Genomic DNA, 22,579 nt, shown 5'->3' with positions numbered 1-22,579 from the left:
TTACTGTAAAGATATAATAATAAAGTAAGCGTAATATTGGCCAAAGAAATATATGTAAATCAACGAAACAGAATAGAGTCCAGAAAAAAGACATACAAACATATAGACAATTGATTTCTTACAAAAGTAACATGGAAATTAAATCAGAAAAAAAATAGTCTTTTCAACAAGTGATCTCAGAATAACTAGGTATTTGTTTGGCAAATGATGATTTTTGACTTTATCTCATACTATATATAGGTATTAACTCACAGTGACTATGTGTATGTGTTAGTCGCTCAGCTGTGTCCAACAATTTGTGACCCCACAGACTCTAGGCCACCAGGCTCCTCTGCCTCTGGCGATTCTCTAGGCAAGAATACTGGAGTGGGTTGCCATTTCCTTCTCCAGGTGATCTTCCCAACCCAGGGCTCAAACCTGGGTCTCCCACGTTGCAGACAGATTCTTTACCATCTGAGCCACCAGGGAAGCCCCCCAAAATGATCATAGGCTGAATAATAAAAACAAAAGGTATAAAACTTCCGGGAGAACACAGGAGAAAATCTTTACAACCTTGGGGTTGGCAGATTTTTAAAAAGGATTAAAAAAAATCACAAACTGTAAAAAGGTTAGAAAGTTGGACTTTATAAAAATTAAAATCTCCTGCTTTTCAAAAATTACCACTAAGAAAATGAAACAATGAGAATGCAAGAAGAACTCTTACAACTCAATAGAAAGAAGTCAGACAATCCAATTAAAAGAGGAGGAAGATTTAAATAGACACTTGACAAAAGATTTGCAAACAGTGATAAGCATGTAAAAAGATGCTCATAAGTCATCAGATAGTTGCACATTAAAACCTCAGTGAGGGGGCTTTCTTGGCGGCTCAGTGGTAGAGAATCCATCTGCCAATGTAAGAGACACAGGTTTGATCCCTGGGCCAGAAGGTCCCTCGTGCTGTGGAGCAACTAGGCCCGGATGCCACAACTACCGAGCCTGTGCTCTAGAGCCTCGGGGCTACAACTACTGAACCCACAGGCCACAACTGCTGAAGCCTGAGCGCCCTAGAGCCTGTGTTCTACAAAAGATAAGCCATCACAACGAGAAGCCTGTGCACTGCAACTGGAGAGAAGCCCCCCACTCACCGCAACAAGAGAAGAGCCTGCACAGCAACGAAGACCCAACACAGCCATAAATAAATAAAATTAAAAACAAAAGATACTATAAACAGAAAAAGACTATTAAAAACAAAAAGGCACAGTGAGTTACCACCACTCATCAACTAGATGGCCACAAAGAATGATAGTACCAAACGTTGGCAAGATTGTGAAGCAATTTGACCTCTCAGATGTTGCTTATGGAAGCATAAAAATGGTTCAACCATTTTGGAAAACTATATGGCAATTTCCTGTAAAGTTAAATATCTACAATAACCCAGCAATTATACTCCTAGGAATTACCAGAGAAACTAAAACTTTTGTTCACACAAGACGAGAATATCCATAGTAGCTTTTGTCCAAACAGCCCAAGCCTGGAAACAAACCAAACATCTATCACCAGGTGAGTAGATAAAGCAAACTGTCCTTCATTCACACAAAGGAATACAACTTGGCAATACAAATAAACAGGCCATTGGTAATACAACAACGTTGACAGATTCTCAAAAACACGTTGAGGGAAAGAAGGCACAACAGATTACATACTATGTGATTCCATTTCTGTGAAACCCTAAAAAGAGGCAAAAGAAATCCACGTGACAAATGCAACTGAAGTGGGGGAGGGGCGAATTACAAGGGGGTACAGGAGAACTTTTAGTGGATGGAAATGTTCTGTATCTTGATTGTGGCTGTGCTTATAGGAATATGTTGGAGAAGGAAATGGCAACCTGTTCCGGTATTCTCGCCTGGAGAATTCCACAGACAGAGGAGCCTGGTGGGCTGCAGTTCAAGGGGTCACAAAGAGTCAGACACGACTGAGCGACTAACACTATAGGTATATGTGTTTGTCAAAAGTCATAATGTGTTACATTTAAATAAGTGCCTATTACGCTTCAATAAACTTGATATTAAAAAAAGCAAAATAATGAGGATAAGGATTATACCAGAACTCTGAACAATGTGATTTAAGCACCATTCCTGAATGTATTTGGGATTCCAGGCGGCTCAGTGGGTAAAGAATCTGCCTGCAATGCAGGAGACACAGGAGACGCAGGTTCGATCCCAGGGTTGAGAAGATCCCCTGGAGGAGGAAATGGCAACCCACTCCAGTATTCTTGCCTGGAGAATCCCACAGACAGAGGAGAGTGGTGGGCTATAACCCATAGGGTCGCAAAGAGTCGGACATGAGTGAAGCAACTGAGCATGCACGCACACAGGCTCGGAATGTTCTAATTTAATAGTCACATATATATATAGGTGTCCACTTTCTTCCTGTGGGAAATAAACCTACTGACTAAGCTGAGCTGATTGGCTGAGTTTAAAATCCTTCATATGCTTACAGTATTAGCTGTCCTCAGAGAGACAGGAAACATCTTTATAAAATAAGGCGGAACGAGCAGAGAGAGAAGAAGGCAACAGGTGATATTTACTGATCCAAACATGAGGAACTATACTAGGAGAGTCAAACTATTATGCAGGTTTCTATGGTGCGAAGAAAAGCCTGGAATATTCAGATACTCTGGCTTATTAATGGACTGATAATTTTTATTAAGATAACTGAAACCAGCCTGGCATAGTCCTTTCCATTTTTGTAGCAAGCTACTCTGGACCATTTGATATGCAAGAGGATGACGAGGGCATAAACTGATGTCCTGGCTGTTGCCATGACAGCCCGCTTGTGTATTCAGATGCTGGCTAGCTCCCTACTACTGTTCTTTTATAAAAGAGCCAGGTTACATTTATCAGTTTCTCCACATCTGTACTTCTCAATCTTCAGCCATATTTAAGCAGCAAAATAAGTACAAGTCTAGATGACTCCTTTTCCTTTAGACAATGCTTTTATATTTATTCATTTATTTGGCTGCACCAGGTCTTAGTTGCAGCATGTGGGATCTAGTTCCCTGATCAGGGATCGAACCTGGTCCCCCTGCATTGGGAGCTCAGAGTCTTAACCACTGGGCCAGCAGGGAAGTCCCTAGACAATGCTTTTATTGAAAATGATTACTCCCCACAAGTGAGGAAGCGCTTGTCCTGTGCATCACCTACCTCCGATGATGGCCGAGTTTCTGTTGACTCCATTTCTTATCGCCTGGCCTTGTCCTGGGTTATATGGAAAATCAGCACTGGCTGTAGAGGAAGAGATAAAAAGTCATGTATTTATCCCAGATAATCTGATATCTGTTTTTTCATAAAATCCTTCAACACTGCCTGTTTTCCCAAATGAGACCTCTGTTTCATTTAAACCCATTTTGCTGTTGTTGCCCACAAGAATCACAGCCACCTCAATGCCTGCTGTTTCCCTTTGTACAAGGCCCAGATGAGCACTATATCTCCTTGGGAGGAATATTAAAAATTTTAGAACAACCTGAGCAGGACTGTCGGTTGCACTGACAGACAAGTTGAGCATACTTCTTTTTTTTTTTTTTAATTTATTTTTATTAGTTGGAGGCTAATTACTTTACAATATTGTAGTGGTTTTTTCCATACATTGACATGAATCAGCCATGGATTTACATGTGTTCCCCATCCCGATCCCCCCTCCCGCCTCCCTCTCCATCCCATCCCTCTGGGTCTTCCCAGTGCACCAGCCCTGAGCACTTGTCTCATGCATCCAACCTGGGCTGGTGATCTGTTTCACCCTTGATAGTATATTTGTTTCAAAGCTATTCTCTCAGAATATCCCACCCTCACCTTCTCCCACAGAGTCCAAAAGTCTGTTCTGTACATCTGTGTCTCTTTTTCTGTTTTGCATATAGGGTTATCGTTACCATCTTTTTAAATTCCATATATATGTGTTAGTATACTGTATTGGTCTTTATCTTTCTGGCTTACTTCACTCTGTATAATGGGCTCCAGTTTCATCCATCTCATTAGAACTGATTCAAATGAATTCTTTTTAATGACTGAGTAATATTCCATAGTATATATGTACCATAGCTTCGTTATCCATTCATCTGCTGATGGGCATCTAGGTTGCTTCCATGTCCTGGCTATTATAAACAGTGCTGCGATGAACATTGGGGTGCATGTGTCTCTTTCAGATCTGGTTTCCTCGGTGTGTAGAGCATACTTCTTCTTAAGTTTGGCTGAAATCTGCCTCCCAGCCACTTTGACCCCTTTCACAACTGGTGGAGTTGGGTATGTTTGCTGATGAGCTTTATAGAGCTTGCAGTATTAGTTTAATAAGTAATTGTTAAAAATTAAAAAAAAATTGCAGTATCAAAGTGGAAGTCGCTCAGTCTTGTCCGACTCTTTGCGACCCCATGGACTATACAGTCCATGGAATTCTCCAGGCCAGAATACTGGAGTGTGTAGCCTTTTCCTTCTCCCGGGGATCTTTCCAACCCAGGGATCAAACCCAGGTCTCCCACACTGCAGGCTGATTCTTTACCAGCTGAGCCACAAGGGAAGCCGAAGAATATTGGAGTGGCTAGCATATCACTTCTCTAGGGGATCTTCCCGTCCCAGGAATTGAACCAGGGTCTCCTGCATTGCTGGTGAATTCTTTACCAACTGAGCTATGAGGGAAGCAAATTGAAGGATAGTTGATGTGTAATATTATATGCTACAGGTGTACCATATACTGATTCACAAGGTTTAAAGGCTCTATTCCATTTATAGTTATTATAAACTATTGGATATATTCCCTATGATAAACTACAGTCCATCCTTGTAGTTTTATATGTAATATTTATACATAATAGTTCATACTTCTTGACACTCTACGCTTGTACTACCCCTCGCCTCATGCCCTCTTCCCACTAGTAACCACTAGTTTGTTCTATACATTTGTGAGTCTGCTTCTTTATCATATTCACTAGTTTGTTGGGTTTTTTAGGTTCAATGTATAAGTGACATCATATAGTCTTTGCCTTTCTCTAATTTATTTCACTTAGCATAATACCTTTCAAGTCCACCAATGTTGTTGCAAATGGCAAAATTTCATTCTTTTTTATGGCTGAGTAGTATTCCATTGTATATCTGGACTACATCTTCTTTATTTAGCCATCTGTGGATGGACACTTAGGTTGCTTTCATATCTTGGCTATTATAAATAATGCTGCCATAAATATTGGGGTGTATGCATCTTTTTGAATTAGTGTTTTTGTTTTAAAAAGGAATCATTTTTTTAAAACAAGTATCTTATATGGCTCCAGTAAAATACTGTACACTTCAGGAATTTGTTAGGGGATAATATCTCATAAGTGCTGGGAAGAATATTAACTGCCTAAATAACTTTTCTATTTCTGAACCTATTTCAACAAATCTTTGCAGAATGCCTACCATGTATCAGGTGCTATTCTAAGTGCTGGGAATATACAGTAAAAAGGTGAAAAATTGTTATCAATGAGAACTTTTCATGCCCCACTGAAGAATTTGGTTTATATAGTCAAAATACTAACCTGAAGCATGGATATGATTTTAGTTATGGTCCTGTCTATATATACTGACTTGCCTGAAATGACAGTGCAGCTCCCATGTTGTAACTCACATACTCAGAGGACACAGTAAGATTTGGTTATCAAAACACATATTTCCTGAGGTCAACCACCCTTCAAAGACCGAGTGGTGCTCTTCAAGAATAAAAGCTTGAATTTTCACTGCTCAACTTGGGCATAGTTCCAAGGTCTTCTGAAGTTGTATTTACCCTTCTCTGAACACTGTTTGGTCCATGTCCTTCTAAAAGGTCAAAAGCTTGATAGCTTGTAAATGGCCTAGCTGGGATTAACCCCCAGGCAGCATTAATCCCAAAGTCGATAGTCTTTTCTATATTACCTTTCAAGGGCTAAGACGACACAGACAGGTCAGCTGTTGAGAAAACCCCAGCTCTCTGACAGTTCAGCTCAGGTAGGACCCATGGAAGGAAGAACTATTTTTAGGATGTTAGGTAGAAAGACTTATTTTGTTTGGACGCACTGCCTTGAAGTGTCTACAGAACACTCAGGTGGTGACTTCTACTAGACATTCGAGCAGTCTGTGAGTGGGTCATGTTTCTCCTCTCCTTCTGATAAACACAGAAATCTCCTGACCATTGAAAAAATATACAGCTTCAAAATATACTTAATAACAAAAAAATTACAGTGTCAATTCTGTCATTATTCTATTGTGTGGTATTCATGATACTACAAGGCCGTTTGCTCTTCTGCAAATGGTAACACGGATGGTGGAACACAGCATGGTTCCTGCCCAAAAGAGGGCTTTGCATCCTTGGTCACAAAACTGCAGAAAAACACAGATGCTTAGAGACCCTGACAACCTCTCTCTGGCTCTCTCGTGCTGTTGTTGCTCAGTCGTGTCTGACTCTTTCTGACCCCAGGGACTGTAGCCCTCCAGGCTCCTCGGTCGATGGGATTCTCCAGGCAAGTACACTGGAGTGGGTTGCCGTTTCCTTCTCCACTGGTTCTCTTGAAGTTACAGACATAAACAGTAGTGAAAGGTACGAATGTGACTTGAACTCCTTGACATCGGGTGGAAGGTCTCCCTTGAGCTTCTCCTGCTTCTTCCCTCATGGGGTCACTTTTCCCACTCACCCTTCCAGGCACATGGATTTCTGATGTTTCAGGGGGACATGTCTTTGCTCCTCCATGTGACATGCTCTGTCAGGACACCTGGTTGCCTTTCTTCTCTTTGTCCCTTAAATCTTAGCTCTTTCCTGAAACCATTCTGAGCCACTCCAGATGAACTATCTGCCCTCTTTTCAATAGCTATCATCTTAATTCTTGTCACTCCATACATGGTATTCATCTTCTTAAAGGCAGGGGCCAATCTTAATTATATTTGCAGTCCCAATGACAAGTAGCAGAGCTAACTGGATCAAATTGCCAACATCCGTTGGATCATCGAAAAAGCAAGAGAATACCAGAAAAACACCTACTTTTGCTTTATTGATTACACCAAAGTCTTTGACTGTGTAGATCACAACAAACTGTGGAAAATTCTTCAAAAGATGGGAATACCAGACCACCTTACCTGCCTCCTGAGAAATCTGTATGCAGGTCAAAAAGCAACAGTTAGAACTGGACATGGAACAAGAAGACTGGTTCCAAATTGGGAAAGGAGTACGTCAAGGCTGTACATTGTCACCCTGCTTATTTGACTTATATGCAGAGTACATCATGAGAAATGCTGGACTGGAGGAAGCACAAGCTGGAATCAAGATTGCCGGGAGAAATATCAATAACCTCAGATATGCAGATGACACCACCCTTATGGCAAAAAGTGAAGAGAAACTAAAGAGCCGATTGACGAAAGTGAAAGAGGAGAGTGAATGAGTTGGCTTAAAATTCAACATTCAAAAAATGAAGATCATAGTATCTGGTCCCATCACTTCATGGCAAATAGATGGGGAAACAATGGAAACAGTGAGAGATTTTATTTTCTTGGGCTCCAAAATCACTGCAGATGGTGCTTGCGGCCATGAAATTAAAAGATGCTTGCGCCTTGGAAGAAAAGCTATGACCAACCAAGCAGCATATTAAAAACCAGAGACATTACTTTGCCAACAAAGGTCCATCTAGTCAGAGCTATGGTTTTTCCAGTGGTCATGTATGGATGTGAGAGTTGGACTATAAAGAAAGCTGAGCACTGAAGAATTGATGCTTTTGAACTGTGGTGTTGGAGAGGACTCTTGAGAGTTCCTTGGACTGCAAGGAGATTCAACCCATCCATCCTAAAGGAAATCAGTCCTTAATATTCATTGGAAGTACTAACGCTAAAGCTGAAACTCCAATATTTTGGCCACCTGATGTGAAGAACTGGCATCATGGACATGAGTTTGAGCAACTCCAGGAGTTGGTGACAGACAGGAAAGCCTGGCATGGTGCAGTCCATGGGGTTGCAAAGAGCTGGACATGAGTAAGCAACTGAACTGAACTGACTAGTATAATTAAAATGAGTCCATTCAGAGGTGTGCAAACATTTGTGTGAAAAAAGACTGTAGCCCTCCAGACTCCTTTGTCCATGGAATTCTCCAGGCAAGAATACTGGAGTGGGTTGCCAATCCCTTCTCTAGGGGATCCTCTCAATCCAGGGATTGAACCTGGGTCTCCCATATTGCGGGCAGATTATTTTACCATCTGATGCACTTAGGGAAGCCAATAAAATCTCCTATGCAGGTACAATTTTGGAAGTCAACTGCCTAGACTCAATTCTACCCTTAAAGCAAAGCAGCATCCTTACTCTTCCCAACAGAGGAAAGGAACATATTGAATACAGAAAAACTCCTAATAATTTCTGTGTCTGCTTGTCTGGTAATTACCAGAAAAAAATCAGTGGAAAACCCCCAGATCCAAGAGAAGTCCTCATGAAATTCAAGGGCAGACTCCTGTGTTCGCATGAGCATGCCTGTTTTCATGACTTTGTTTATAACTTGAGCTTGCTTCTCCGAATGCATGTAAGCGCTTATTCCCTGGAGGCAAATCCATTTCATCCTGGCATGCAGACCTATAGGCTACTTTGATAGATATATTTCAGATGATTTCATTGTAACCGTTCTTTCCCCTGGGTACTAACATCCTCTTGGAAATACACATAGAGGAACACAAAGGCCAAGAGACACCAATGAGGCCAAACCACAAACCTCATTCTGCTACTGACTTTTATACCCTCACACCCCTATCCAAGTTTGCTGTGAGAGCCATTTGAGTGGTGCTAGAGTATCAAGGAACCTACCCATATTTTGGGAAACATCCTGAGTAGGTGCAAAATAGACTTTAGATATTTAATTTCAGGCCCAGACTTGTGTCAAACAGGTAAAGACTACATTCAATACTTTTCTCTTGGATCCCCAAATGACACTTGTGGACAAAGAATGTCACCTGGCATGCAGACCAAAGGATGCTGTGGCCATCAAGCCATCAGTTGCCCCCACACCCACCCACACAGTGCATCCTTAGAGGATTCAGGCTGGAGAAAACAGGATACTGGCCCTAGAGAGTGAAGATGTATATCAAAGGCATGATTTCCATCAACCCAGACTCTTGCATCTTCTCATACATAAAAAATGGCTAAATTCATTAACTTGAGATGTCTGTTTTTTCTTTAATGAATAAAGGAGATCAGTCCTGGGTGTTCATTGGAAGGACTGATGCTGAAGCTGAAACTCCAATACTTTGGCCACCTCATGCAAAGAGTTGACTCACTGGAAAAGACCCTGATACTGGGAGGGATTGGGGGCAGGAGGAGAAGGGGATGACAGAGGATGAGATGGCTGGATGGCATCACCAACTCGATGGACGTGAGTTTGAGTAAACTCCGGGAGTTGGTGATGGACAGGGAGACCTGGTGTGCTGCGATTCATGGGGTCGCAAAGAGTTGGACACGACTGAGCGACTGAACTGAACTGAATCTTTTGATGTTCCAACTGCTTGTTTTGGTTGCAAAAAACTCCCATATATCCTGGCTCCTCCACTACCTCTTCGGAGCAGTCCCTCAGAGCTATCTGAGAGCCTGTCTCCTGGACTTAAGTCCTCAGCATGTCCACCGCATAAAGCATGGCTGTGCATGGTTTTTCAGTTGACGCACTACACGATAACACCACCTGGAGTGCGGTTCCGCTCCAGTTTAGTGTCTCATGGAAGCGTGTTTCTGCTCATTTCCGGCATACACATCCTGTTTGTCTGCTCATCCCCATTATGATGACAGACCACGTTTCCTTTTACCCACCCAGCGATCTACCCTCCTCGCCTCCCTCAGCAGGGGACAGGCAGACATGTCACTGCAGGAGCTGGTGACAGGGGATCTCTCTCCATGGATGAGCTTGTGAACCGGCCTGGCCGTGACTGCAGAGCCCACAGAGAAGGCTCACCCCCCTCAAACACACTCGGACACGGTCACACGGACACTTCCACACACAGACGGCCTTCTCTCCTGTCGTCTTGTCTCTGCCTTCCCCGTGGGAAGGGAAACCAGCTCACAGCTCAGCATGTGAGCTTCAAGTGCGGCCATGGAGGGAAAAACACAGAGTTTGTCAGAGCCGGCCCGGGGGAGCTGTTGCTTGTAGTCTGTAAAATGGTCAGAAATTCGGACCGGGTGAGTGAAAACACACCTTCTTGTACCGAAAGGAGAGAAACCAGGAATGTCTGATTCCATCTCTGAAGGCCCTTGCCTGCCCTTTGCTATGTTCCAGGAAGACTTCATCAGGAAAGTGAAAGCCTACACCTCACCTCCTCTGTCCACGGCCAGGCGGGGCGAGGGTGCTAGTTCCGAGCCCACCTTGCACCTGCCTCCAGGTGAGGGGCGTGGCACCACAAAGCCCCGCCCCCCAGTTATCACGGCGGTTGCTTACAGGTGACGCACGTGTCGTGAAGCTCTGAGTTTTAGGACTGTGTGAGATCACGCACCTTTTGGACCCACTCTCCTCACACATAAAACTCTCTGGGGCCCAGAAGAGCCAGCGGTGGGTTGGCTGGCTGTGGTAGAGCCGGCCTAGGACTGACTTTCACTGTGGGGCACAAGATGTAGATTGATGTGAAATTCAGACTTGGAGAGCATGCTGTTCAGGAAATAATATTACGTGTACGTCAGGCACTGTTTCAAGTCCTTTTCATGGATTAGCTCATTTCACCCTTCTGTGAACCTTGTCAGGCTGGGGTTTGCATCCCATTTCAGAGGCCAAAAACTTGGCTGGAGTCCCAGGAACAAGAAGTGGTGGAGCCAAAGTCTGAACCCAGGAAACTGGCTCCAGAAGCCACTGGCAACGCACTAAGCTGAACTGTCTCTGAGGAGAAGCAGGGGGCCAGCCTGGCTCTACCAACTCATCACCGTTGTCAGGGTGGCCAACTCACTCAGTCCAGTGGTTTCTCTGTGGTTGGTGGGCTGTCTGGTGAGGCTAAAGATGTTGAAAAGCTTCTGACTGCACTTGTCTGGCTGCGAGAGTGAGTGAGCAAGGCCTTTTATCTGACAAAGATAATTCCATGTACTGACAGCATCAGCTGGGCAATGTGATAAAATGAGCTCTGAACCAATGTCGTAAGAGGAACAGAAAGCCAGTATCCCAGACACAATTCCATCATGGACCCAAGTGGTACAGCGAGGATGGTTATCATCACTACAGCAACACTTGTGAAATCATGAATAGCACTAATTGTGCTTTAAAACATTACTGTCCAATTTTAATTTTGTTTGCTTTTATAGAATGTGAAAAATTAAGAAAGGATGTTTCAAGCCAGGTACTTAAGCACAATAAGCTGTTTTAAAAGATAGTTGTAAGAGCAGAATATTGAAAAGAGATTTGAATTCTTTGGCCTCTAATTTCTCGCTTGTCTCATTGAGCAGGTAGGGAGAAAAAGGGCTAGGGAAGCTTTTAAAAAAATATGGAATATAAACGAGGTAGCTGTGATTCTTATTTACTAAATTTCAAAATGTGTAAAATTGTAGACGTTAGGCTCAGAAGCCAATTGCAAATAAAACACACATTTAAATGCATACAAAAATAAATTGAGATTATCAAACAGAAAACTCCCCCAAATGAAAGGTACTAAAAGCTTCAGGTTGTCACATACCAGGGACAAAAAAATTAGATAGTAGCTGACATCTAGAGAAAATATTGCCATGGAAACCACTTGGGCTTCAGCCTTTAATGGGGCAATTTGAGATACTTTAACAAAACTGCTGCTATTAATTATAATTTAATTTAAATTGCAACACTCTTTTTGTAGTGGAGTCTGGGCTTGATGATGCAAATATGTCTTTGTTCTTCCAGCATCTTTGTTTCCTTTCACTTTACGCACTCTCTTCAAATCTGAGCTCTATGGCAGAAAATTATTTTTTTCAAACTATTTGTTTTAGCCATTCATTATTGACTGATATTTTAGAAACTGATATGAAGATGAACTGTTATTAGCTAAGATGCTGAAGAGCTCAGGGGAAAGGCTTTAAGAAAGGCGTTTTGTTGATCCCGTTTTCAGGAGGGAGAGGCTTCTCAAGGTCAGCAGGCTTTTATTCAGGCAAACACTATAAGGCAGGACCTGGGTGAGCCTCAGTTTTGTGTTTCTACTATACCTTTCCCCTCAATGTCTCCAGAAAGACGACCAGCCAGAATTTGAGAGCCCAAGTGGGGAAGAGATTATGAATTTTGGGGTTCGACTTGGGAAGGTAAACAAACCTCACATTTCTAGCTTCTTACAAGAGCAGCTAAGGACTTCCCTGGTGGTCTAGTGGTTAAGAATCTGAATGCCAATGCAGGAGGCAACAAGGGTTCAATCCCTGGTCCAGGAAGATCCCTCAGGGCAACTAAGCCCAAGCACCCACAACTACTGAAGCTGGTACCCTCGAGAAGCCACTGCAATGAGAAGCCCGTGTGACGCATCTAGAGAGTAGCCCTCGCTCACTGCAACTAGAGGAAACCCAAGCACAGCAGCAAGACACAGAGCAACCGGAAAAAAAAAAAGTGTGGACAAGCGGCAGCTGCTTGCGTATTTCAGATCCAGTGACCAAAAGAGTTTAATTACGTGAAGGGAAATAGAATAAAGGAATTTGCCATCCTCTGCTATAGGTCTTGACTATTTAAATGCCAACTTTAAAGTGCTAAAAGAACAATCCAGTTTTACTAAATTCCCTCCTTCCATCCATTTTTAAGCTGTCTCAGTTGCCTTTCAGGAAAGTGATCCATTGATACTCCCAAGGGAGGGTGACAGTGCGTTGTTCTGTCTGCTTAACCGTAAGGAGGCATCTGGGTTAGAAGCAGCTCATTATTGACTCAGACTCCGTGTAAACACAAGACAAGACATATGATGTCCTCTTCACGCCAAAGATGTCTGGTTGTTTTTCATGTGGGCAGGGTCGCCTCTTTCGTATTTCATTCTAGTTGTTTCTCAGTCAGTTGTTGAAGCTCTGGCTGAGTAATGTGGCAGGCACTATGGATCATGGATCCTTACGACCCAGAGTGCCTGCCACGTGGGCTGGTCTGCGACCTCAGCTAAAGCGTGGAAGGCACTTTGGTCAGAGCCACGTGGTTGGCTGGTACAAGGGTCGCCAGAACCAGCTCTCTGGGCTCACTTAGGACGTTCTGTGCATCCTAGTGAAAGTCGCTCAGTCGTGTCTGACTTTTTTTCGACCCCCATGGACTATACAGCCCATGAAATTCTTCAGGCCAGAATACTGGAGTGGGTAGCCTTTCCCTTCTCCAGGGGATCTTCCCAACCCAGGGATCCAACCTGGGTCTCCTGCACTGCAGGCGGATTCTCTACCAGCTGAGCCACCGGGGAAGCCCTCTGTGGATCCTGCTATGGGGCTAAGTCGAGCCTGGAAAGTCCAGCTCTGGGAGCCCCGGCGTGTGCAGACTCTTCCTCTGCTGGGATGACCGCTCCATCGTGTGTGGGCCACCACTCCTTTCCCTCTGCCACCGGGGTTTATAAATCCACGTTGCCATTAACAGGAGAGCAAGAAGGAGGAAGCCCAAATGTGGGGCCTGTGACAAATCTGGGAAGCACCCTTTAACCCCCTTTCTGAGGGAAAAATGGAGGAGGAAAATGGCAACCCACTCCAGTATTCTTGCCTGGAGAATCCCACGGACAGAGTCCGGCAGGCTCCAGTCCGTGGTGTCGCAAAGAGTCAGACACAACCGAGCACATATACATCATCTGAGGGAAAGCATGCTTCCAGACTGCACGCAGCCCCCCGCCCCCCACCTCCAGGTGCCGGCACTCACACAGGCCCCCCGAGGTCAGGGAGGCCCCCCGAGGTCAGGGAGGCAGCGCCTCAGCCTTGAGTAATCGGCAGGAGGGGGTTCGCTGGCCTTGAGTGGATTGCGTGTGCTTTGTCTTCTCTTGCATGCCTCATTCCAATGTGCCTTTAGGAGAAAACAAATGAACTGACTCCTAAGTGCTTTGGTTCAGAGCTTTCCAACTGGAAGGCTCAGACAAACCACCTGGGATCTGCTTAAGACGCACGTTCTGACGGCCTTGGGCTGGGAGCCTGTGTTTTGGGCTGCAGGGGACCTTGAGTGTACATACCGCTCTTTGAGCAGCAGAGCTTTAATTGAGGCTCACGGTGGTTCACATCTCCTGCTGTTTCTGTGCGTGTGTGTTTTAATTTAATGTGATGCCTGAGAAGGAGCGGAAATGATTGCTTCTGAGACTGTGTCTTTTTTTTTGGAGGGGGTGACTCCTTGGGTGCTTTTCAAATGAGAGGTATGACAGAACACCCCACAGCGCCACTTCCTCTAAGCCTCTTTCTTTTGAGTCTTGAGAAAGCTACTACTAGGAACCCTGCTTTCATTTAGGAGGTCAATTCTTTAGTATTAAATATTTTGAACGTAGAGCAGGAGAATCTATTACTGATCAATATTCAGAGCTGTCTAAGAAAAAACCTGTTCGTGCATGCATGCTCAGTCATTTCTGACTCTCTGAACTCATGGACTATAGCCCACCAGGATCCTCTGTCCATGAGAGTCTCCAGGCAAGAATACTGGATTGGGTTGCCATGCCCTCCTCCAGGGCATCGTCCCGACGCAGGGATCAAATCCCTGTCTACTGAGTCTCCTGCATTGGTAGGTGGGTACTGTACCACTGAGCCACCTGGGAAGCCCTATCGCCAGGGAGTTTAATAAATGGTTATCTTAGATAAGTCCTTGGAGACCTTTTCTGGTTTAAGACACCTGATTCTCTAAAGCAGGTGTATCAGGGAGGAAAAATATTTCCGTAAGTAGCTTTTGGCAGGAAAAGCTCTTTGCTGGAGGCTCCTTTTGTCCTGTCACTAACTTCTAAACCAGGCACCCCCCTGCTCTACTCATCTTCTGCCCAGCACATCTTTCAGATCTTGTGATCACACAGTTCCTTGTCTAGCCTGTTGGTTCCTTCCATAGATCACAGAAGCAGAACTGAAGAATAAGTAACAGATGACCACATGTCTTCGGGGAGCTCACGGACAAACCGCGAGAATAAGACGGCATCTGAGAAAAGACCAGGAGGAGTCAGCCAGCCTGCACACAGTGGGGGTGGCAAGGACCCTGACCCCCACATCTCCGCAGTCAACTGAGATCATTTCCCTTTCTCCCTTAAACAACATTCATGGCCCAGCAGAACTTTTGGAGAAGGTTTCTGGGGATGCCGAATCTCCCCAGATTGTGGTGTTCTGATTAAAAGCAATTTTCCTTTCTACTAACATCGGTCTCTCTCGAGTTATTGATTTTTCAAGTGGTGAGCAGCCGGATCTGATTTGGTAACACTGTGATGTCGGCATATAGCCTTCTGACAGTACAGATGCATCCACAGGCATATCTGAGAGAAAACCAAGGTAGTTTTAAACACACTGGGCTATTGGTTTCTCTGGAGTTTATTGGTTTTGTTTGAAGGAATTGTCTCCTTGCTGCTGGGTCTTGCACGAGTGGGTTGTGTGGTGGCAGAATGCAGTCAGCTTGGGGGGAAAGCCTGAGGCCACACAGGACCATGGTGTGTCCAGGGTCCCACAGCATCAGAGCGACTGACTCCTACTTGGTGAAACACTGCAACATGGTCATGTTGGCCGCCAAGTCCAGCGAACACCCTGGCTAAGCAGTGGTCTCAGCTAGTACAATCTGTGGGCTCATGATCAGCAGGGCACTCTTAGCCAGATGTGTCTGCTGAATCATGGAAATGGCCTCAGTTTCTAAGGAGGGAGTAGTTGAGAAATTAATAATAGTAAGAGAGAAAAACTGAAGCAGAACTAAAGAGCCTCATGATGAAGGTAAAAGAGGAGAGTGAAAAAGCTTGCTTAATGCTCAACATTCAAAAAACGAAGATCATGGCATCCAGTCCCATCACTTCATCGCAAATAGAGGGGGAAAGTGGAAGTAGTGATATGTTTTATCTTCTTGGGCTCCAAAATCACCGTGGACAGTGACAGCAGTCATAAAATTTTTAAAAGACTCCTTGGAAGATCAAACCTGTCAATCTTTCAGGAAATCAACCATGAAGACTCTTTGGAAGAACTGAGGCTGAAGCTGAAGATCCAGTACTTTGGCCACCTGATGGGAAGAGCTGACTCACTGGAAAAGACTCTGATGCTGGAAAAGATTGAAGACAGTAGGAGAAGGGGGTGACAGAGGATGAGATGGTTGGATGGTATCACTGATTCAATGGACATGAACTAGGGCAAACTCTGGGAGATGGTGAGGGACAGGGAAGCCTGGCTTGCTACAGTCTATAGGGTCGCAAAGAGTCAGACTTGACTTGGCAACTGAACAACTGCTTGGAAGGAAAGCTATGACAAACCTAGATAGTGTATTAAAAAGCAAAGACATAACTTTGCTGACAAAGGTCCATAGAGTCAATGCTATGGTTTTTCTAGTAGTCATGTACGAGTGTGAGAGTTGGACCACAAAGAAGGCTGAACACAGAATTGATGCTTTCGAACTGTGGTGCTGGAGAAGACTCTTAAGAGTCCCTTGGACTTCATGGAGATCCAACCAGTCAGTCCTAAAGGAAATCAACCCTGGATACTCATTGGAAGAACTGATGCTGAAGCTCCAATATTTTGGCCACCTGATGTGAAGAGCCAACTCACGGGATAAGACCCTGATGCTGGGAAAGATTGAAGGCAAAAGAAGGGGGCGGCAGAGGATAAATGGTTGGATGGCATAACTGATTCAACCGACTTGAGTTTAAGCAAACTCTGGGAGATAGTGAAGGACAGAGAACCCTGGCATGCTGCAGTCCATGGGGTTGCAAAGAGCTGGACATGCCTTAGAGACTAACAATGATGACAAAGAAGAAAAAAGTAATCCATCAGAGTGAATAAGCCAAAATAAGTTTTATAAAGACATTCCCTGATATATTTTACCTTTTCTTCTAGACTGTGGTCAAGAGTTGGCACCATTCAGAGCACCCATGTTTTCAGGAGACCCTGGAGAGACTATCTTCAGAATTCTGCTGAGAAAAGCACCCTCGAGACACCAAGCAAGTCCCAACAAAGGCTTTGGAGTTGGAGAATCTGTGGCTGGAAGTTCAGTGAAAATAACATTTTTAAAAAATCACCTAAATCTAGTCAGGGCTTCCAGGTGGCTCTGCCTGCCAATGCAGGAGACCTGGGTTCAATCCCTGGGTTGGGAAGATCCCCTGGAGGAGAGCATGGTGACCCACTCCAGTATTCTTGCCTGGAGAATCCCATGGACAGAGGAGCCTGGCGGGCTACAGTCTATGGGGTGGCAAAGAGTCGGACACGATTTAGCAGCAAAACAGCAAACAGCAAATCTAGTCAAAAGATGAGTCTCCTCATTTGGAAGAATATTTAGGCACAGTTAATCATTTGAGGAACCAGACAAAGATGAAGGGTCTTCTTTCACTCTTTTTTTGTGGAAATTTCTAGTAAATCCAAAGGCCATAATTTGACTGAGGGTGGCTCTTTTGGAAATGCCTAGATATTACTAATTTTGTTACCATCGTATGTCTTTCAAGGAAGTAGAATGAATAATAAATGCATTTAAAAAAACATCTAATCTTCTGCTACAACTCCATATCTCAACTTGCAGATAAAGTTGTCTTCAGTAGAAGATGTTTATACTTCAGTTCTCTGTGGACCAGCTCTGTCAACATCCCTGGGGATCTGACTATGCAGGATTATCTGTGTTGTAACTGCTATTTCATCTAAACCAAAAATTGCCCCTAAGTGTTCAGAAACCAGTATAGAGATGAGAGTGGTTTCTGAGAACACAGAGGTATCTAACCCAGATCACAGCTGGCCGTCAGGACTCTGCCTTCACTGGGGTCTACTAGAGGGGAGCCCTAGTAGACCAAAACTAAAGGGCTTTAGACAGTAAGTATATACACATTGAAAGTCTTTTATCAATGCCCTGGTGGACTCTTGTTTTTGAAATACTTTTTCCGGCTGTATTAGCACAAGTCAAAGTTTTAAACTTCAGCCTCAAGACAGTGTCTTTTCTTCTGAGGCTGACCTCAGAAAGCAGAATATATAACCCCATGCTTGATATTTTCACTGTGTTTTGAACTGTTCTTTCCTTGAATTAACCTCAGATCTCAAAATGCAACTGTCTCTGCTGGGTGGCAGGTGGAACGGTCATCAAAGAGAATCCTGGGAAACAAATGACCCTTGTTCATGAGAGCTTCCCGATGTTCCCCACAAAGAGGCTCCTCCTTGGCGCTGGCTCACATGTCATCAAGGTCACCTGAGAAACTTCCGCATAAGCCACATGCACTGTCGGAGCCCTTCTTCTCATTGATGGCCACAGAGTGTGAAATAAGGCTTAACTGGCTCCAGCAGTCTGGGGGATGATTTATTGCATATCAAAAATGGGAGAGTGGAAAGGAAAAGGAAGGTGTACCCGGTGGCAGGGCCTTTGCCCACAGGTGGTGCAAGCTGCTGGTTACTGGGGACTTCTGCATCATACAGAAGGGACGGCAGAAGATCGGAGAGCATTTCAGAGGAAAGAACTGGAATCCTTTTATGTTTACTTCAGGTGTTTCATTGAGAGAAAGGAAAAGTGGAAAAAGCACTGAATCGGAGGTAAACATGCCTGAACTTCAGACCTGATGATGCTGTTCTCTGTATGGAAGTGAAAGTGTTAGTCGCTCAGTCGTGTCCAACTCTTTGTGACCCTGTGGACTGTAGCCCACCAGGCTCCCCTTTCCATGGAATTCTCCAGGCAAGAATGCTGGAGTGGGGTTCTGTTCCTTTCTTCAGGGGATCCTCCCGACCCAGGGATGGAACCTGAGTCTCCCACATTGTGGGCAGATTCTTTACCATCTGAGCCACCCAGTTCTCTGTATACCTTTGAGCAAAGTGCTGTAAACACTGGGACCTGGGGTTCATGGTCCTGACAGCGTATTTAGACTCTTTGGGGATGGGAGGCAGGCGTCAGGGGGGGTCCAAAAAGTTCCCCAGAGAATGCTAACAAGCAGCCACCTCTGCAGTCACTCATTAGATGTTTAATGAGGGATGAATGTGCTTTCCGAGTCACACTTTTTTTTAATCTTTAAAATGTGGTCAGTAATGTCCACTCAGACCACACAGATCTACTATCAGGATGAAACAAAATCATGACCTGAAAGCATTTCAGCCAAGTTATTTACAAATGTATCATGCCTGGCTTTATCCTTTCCTTTTTCCTAAAAATTAAAATTCTCAACTAAACTTTTGAAAACCACCTTCAGCCTTTTCTCACAGGGAAATTTCACAATGAATTTCTCATTCTCTATGTTTAAAATAATTGCACTCCATGATCAGATTAATTTTTATGTATGTTTATGTTTTAGCATAGAATTGATTTTATCTTTTTTTTTTTTAAAAAAAAAAAAGCCTTTTGGGACTGTTTCCAGGCAGAAAGAAACTCAACAGCACAATCAAGGATCTACCTGGTTTTTAGACACTTCTGAATACAGACTTGTGCAAAGCGTGGGGAATCAACGGAAAATCTTCTCCAATGGTGAAAAAACTGACATTGGGTCAAAAACCTCATCTAGCACAATGTTTCTGCAACCTCAGAAACCGGAGGCAGGACACAGGCCCCGAACTGCCAGCAAAGGTGGAATCAGCACTTCTATTAATAGGTGGGGCCTGGCAGGGAATCTCCCGGGGAGGAATCACAGACAGAGATCCTGATGGAAGTCTTTCTGGATGACAAGTCAAAAAAGGAAGTGCTACCAGATTAATCTGGCAGGTTGAGCTCCCTTGAATGGCCCCAAGGGATATACAAGGATGTTCAGCAATGCAGTGTAGTAGGAAGAGTTTGCACCGGGCCTTGAGAGAGGCAATGACAGACACAGACAATGGGGGACAACCATGGGCTCAGAGAGACTTCCCTTTCACAGGCTTCTCACAGCACTGCAGCAGCATAAGGGCAAGACACAGCGAACACTGTGACTCACCGGAGGGGTTCTGCCATCCATAGAGAAGTTGCTATAGCAACATGCATCACCTGTGACCCTGGCCCTCCCTAGCCCCATGTGATGGAGGGGACAGCTGAGAGTCCTGAAGGCAGGGAGCAGGGATGCGCCTCTAAGGATGGTGCCAGGGTGGGGGTGACGGCTTGAACAGATTACTGGACAGAACCCCAACCTCCTTGGGCTTCAAAATCTGTTGTGTGGGAAGAAGGGAAAGAGGACAACACTGGGATTAAAGAGAAGCCCATAGGAAGGAGGACTCAAGGAGCTGGGAAGTTGTCCCAGAGGTGGGGGTTGGCGCCTCTCTGGATTTTTCCATGGTGGTGTTGGACAGTCCTGATTAGGGAAGCAGAGAAGCCTGAGTGAACGCAGCCCCAGACATGGTCAGGCATGTGGGACAGCGTGCAGAGGGTGTCGGGGGCTGAGAGGGGATCAACCCACCGCCCTGCACTTCAGCCACTCAGGTGATGTTTCCCTACATCAGTTCCTCACCTGCCCCACTGCAATCGGAACACACACCTGCCGACCTGCTCTTGCAGCGATGTCTGAAGGCTTTGTACTTAAGGTGACCTCTAAAGACTGCCCAGGACCCTTAGATGCGAGTCTAGTCAACAATATTCATGCCAAGACACTGCATCCGGCATGTGTGGTCTGGGACGCCAGAATCTTAGAGCTTGGATTTGCTAACTTTCGTTCATGTTCCTCTGAAGGAGGATGTTACACACAAGCCAAAAATGACAATAAAGAAATATTCAAGTGACATCAAGAGCAGCAAAGATAAATGTAAAGAAGTCAGGATAAAAGCAAGTGGCAAAAAACCCAGAAAAATGATAGAACTAATAATAAACAAATCCAGAGTTGGTCATTTGGGGGAAAAAGAAATCTGTCAGATAATCTAATTGAGAAAAAAGGGAAAAATCTAAAGCTACAATATAAAAATATATGTATAGAAATTTTCTAAGGAGAGAATGGAAATTATAAAAATGTATTTTCTTCAACTCTGCGGAAGTAAATTGGAAAACTTAGATTACGTCTATGAATTTCTAGAAAAACGTAAAGAACAGAAATTATAGTAGATGAGAAAGAGACTCTAATGAGACCATGATCATAAAAGAAGTTGAGAGAGTTGCTAAGGAGCTCTGCTCACACACACATGAGAAAAGAGTCAGCTCCAGTGGTTTTACAGCTGAAGTTCACTTAACTTACAAAGTACAGGTGGGAAAGGCTCCAGGGCCATTTCTATCTTTGCAACGCAGAGTGTGGTCCATGAACCAGCAGCATCAGCATCGCCTGGGAGGTTGTGGGAGCGGCAGCATCTCAGGTCCCACCCCTGACCTGCTGAGTCTGCGTTCGTTCATCTTCCCCAGGTGAGTCCAAGCACGTTCAAGTTTGGAGGGGGGCTTCTTGGAGTTACTCCACTGACTAGAGAGTGATGGAGAAGTCCCTCCAAGGCCGGGACTGCATATCTGAGTCTGAAGTCAAGGTGTGGGCAGGCTTGAGTTCCCTTCTGGAAGCCCTGGAGGAAAACGTGCTTCCAAGCTCCCCCTTGATGTTGCTAGAATTTGACCTTTGAGGTTGGGGGACTGAGGTCCCAGGCTCCTTCCTGGTCTGACTGGGACAGCTCTCCTGGGGGCATCCCACATTCCTTGCTGGGTGGCCCCTTCTTCTTTCTTTTTATGAAGTTGGCCTAAGTATAAAAACCCAACTTGCACTCCCCCAAAGTAAAAGGATGCTACAATCCCGTCTTACACCTTAACTAGGACTTCCGTGGTGGTCAAGTGGCTAAGACTCCATGCTCCCAAGGCAGGGGACACAGGTTCTATCCCTGGTCGGGGAAGATCCCATGTGCTGCGGAGCAACTGAGCCCCTGAGCTGCAACTACTGGGGCCCTTGTGCCCTAGAGCCCGTGCTCCATAACTGCATGAGGGGCCACTGGAATGAGAAGCCCATGCAGCGCAATGAAGAGTAGCCCTTGCTCGCTGCAACTAGAGAAAATCCGTGCAAAGCAACAAAGACCCAGAGCATCCAAAAATAAACAAAGCTTAAAAATGAAAAAGAAAACTGTTTTTAAATGACTTTAGTTATACCTTGAGAGAATGCTTCACCGTGACTAAATGTGGTTAACGCTAGGAGTAAAAGCAAGGCTCACTGTTTGGAAATCTATCAACAGAAGAAAAAGTGTATGGTTATCTCTAAGAGATGTTGAGGTGGCATTAGATACTATTTAACACCTAGCCCAGATGAGACCCTTATCAAAACAGGAATCCTCAAGGTAGCATCTACATATAAAAATCCTAAAGGTATGTGCATAGAAGATGTGTCTGTACTTGGGCAGAAAACTAAGACAGCCCGCTCAGGTTCTTGGTCCTGGGGGACACACACCTTTGCCCAATTATATTCAATGAAACACTTGTTAGGTTTGCAGTGAAAGAGTTTGCTGATATAGTCAGGTACTAAATTAGCTGTCTTTTTTTTCAAATAACTTTTGGATTTTGCACTTTGCCAAAGCAGAGGAACTAGTTAGAAATTAACTTATCAGGAAGTATTTTAAGGCTGTCTTCATACGGATTTTGTATAATGTAAAAGGAAGACGCATGTTAAGTGGAAAGACATTCCGTGGCTGAACAG

The 22,579-nt window shown here is 44.5% G+C and overlaps 1 protein-coding gene across 1 annotated transcript in view; it reads right to left on the bottom strand.

Moving 5' to 3' along the window:
• The window catches only part of CNTNAP2 (contactin associated protein 2), a 1,529,631-nt gene that overhangs the window by 1,988 nt on the left and 1,505,064 nt on the right, over positions 1–22,579 (bottom strand). Inside the window, exon 23 of the mRNA XM_065938525.1 lies at positions 3,183–3,263. Within this exon, the coding sequence (XP_065794597.1) occupies positions 3,183–3,263 (81 nt within the window). The remainder of the gene's footprint in view (positions 1–3,182; positions 3,264–22,579) is intronic.

The sequence above is a fragment of the Muntiacus reevesi genome, chromosome 6 (assembly GCF_963930625.1).
Source record: "Muntiacus reevesi chromosome 6, mMunRee1.1, whole genome shotgun sequence".
In the NCBI taxonomy this organism is placed as follows: Eukaryota; Metazoa; Chordata; class Mammalia; order Artiodactyla; family Cervidae; genus Muntiacus; species Muntiacus reevesi.
Note: the sequence above shows the minus strand (reverse complement) of the source record. Positions and strands in the feature narration are given on the sequence as shown.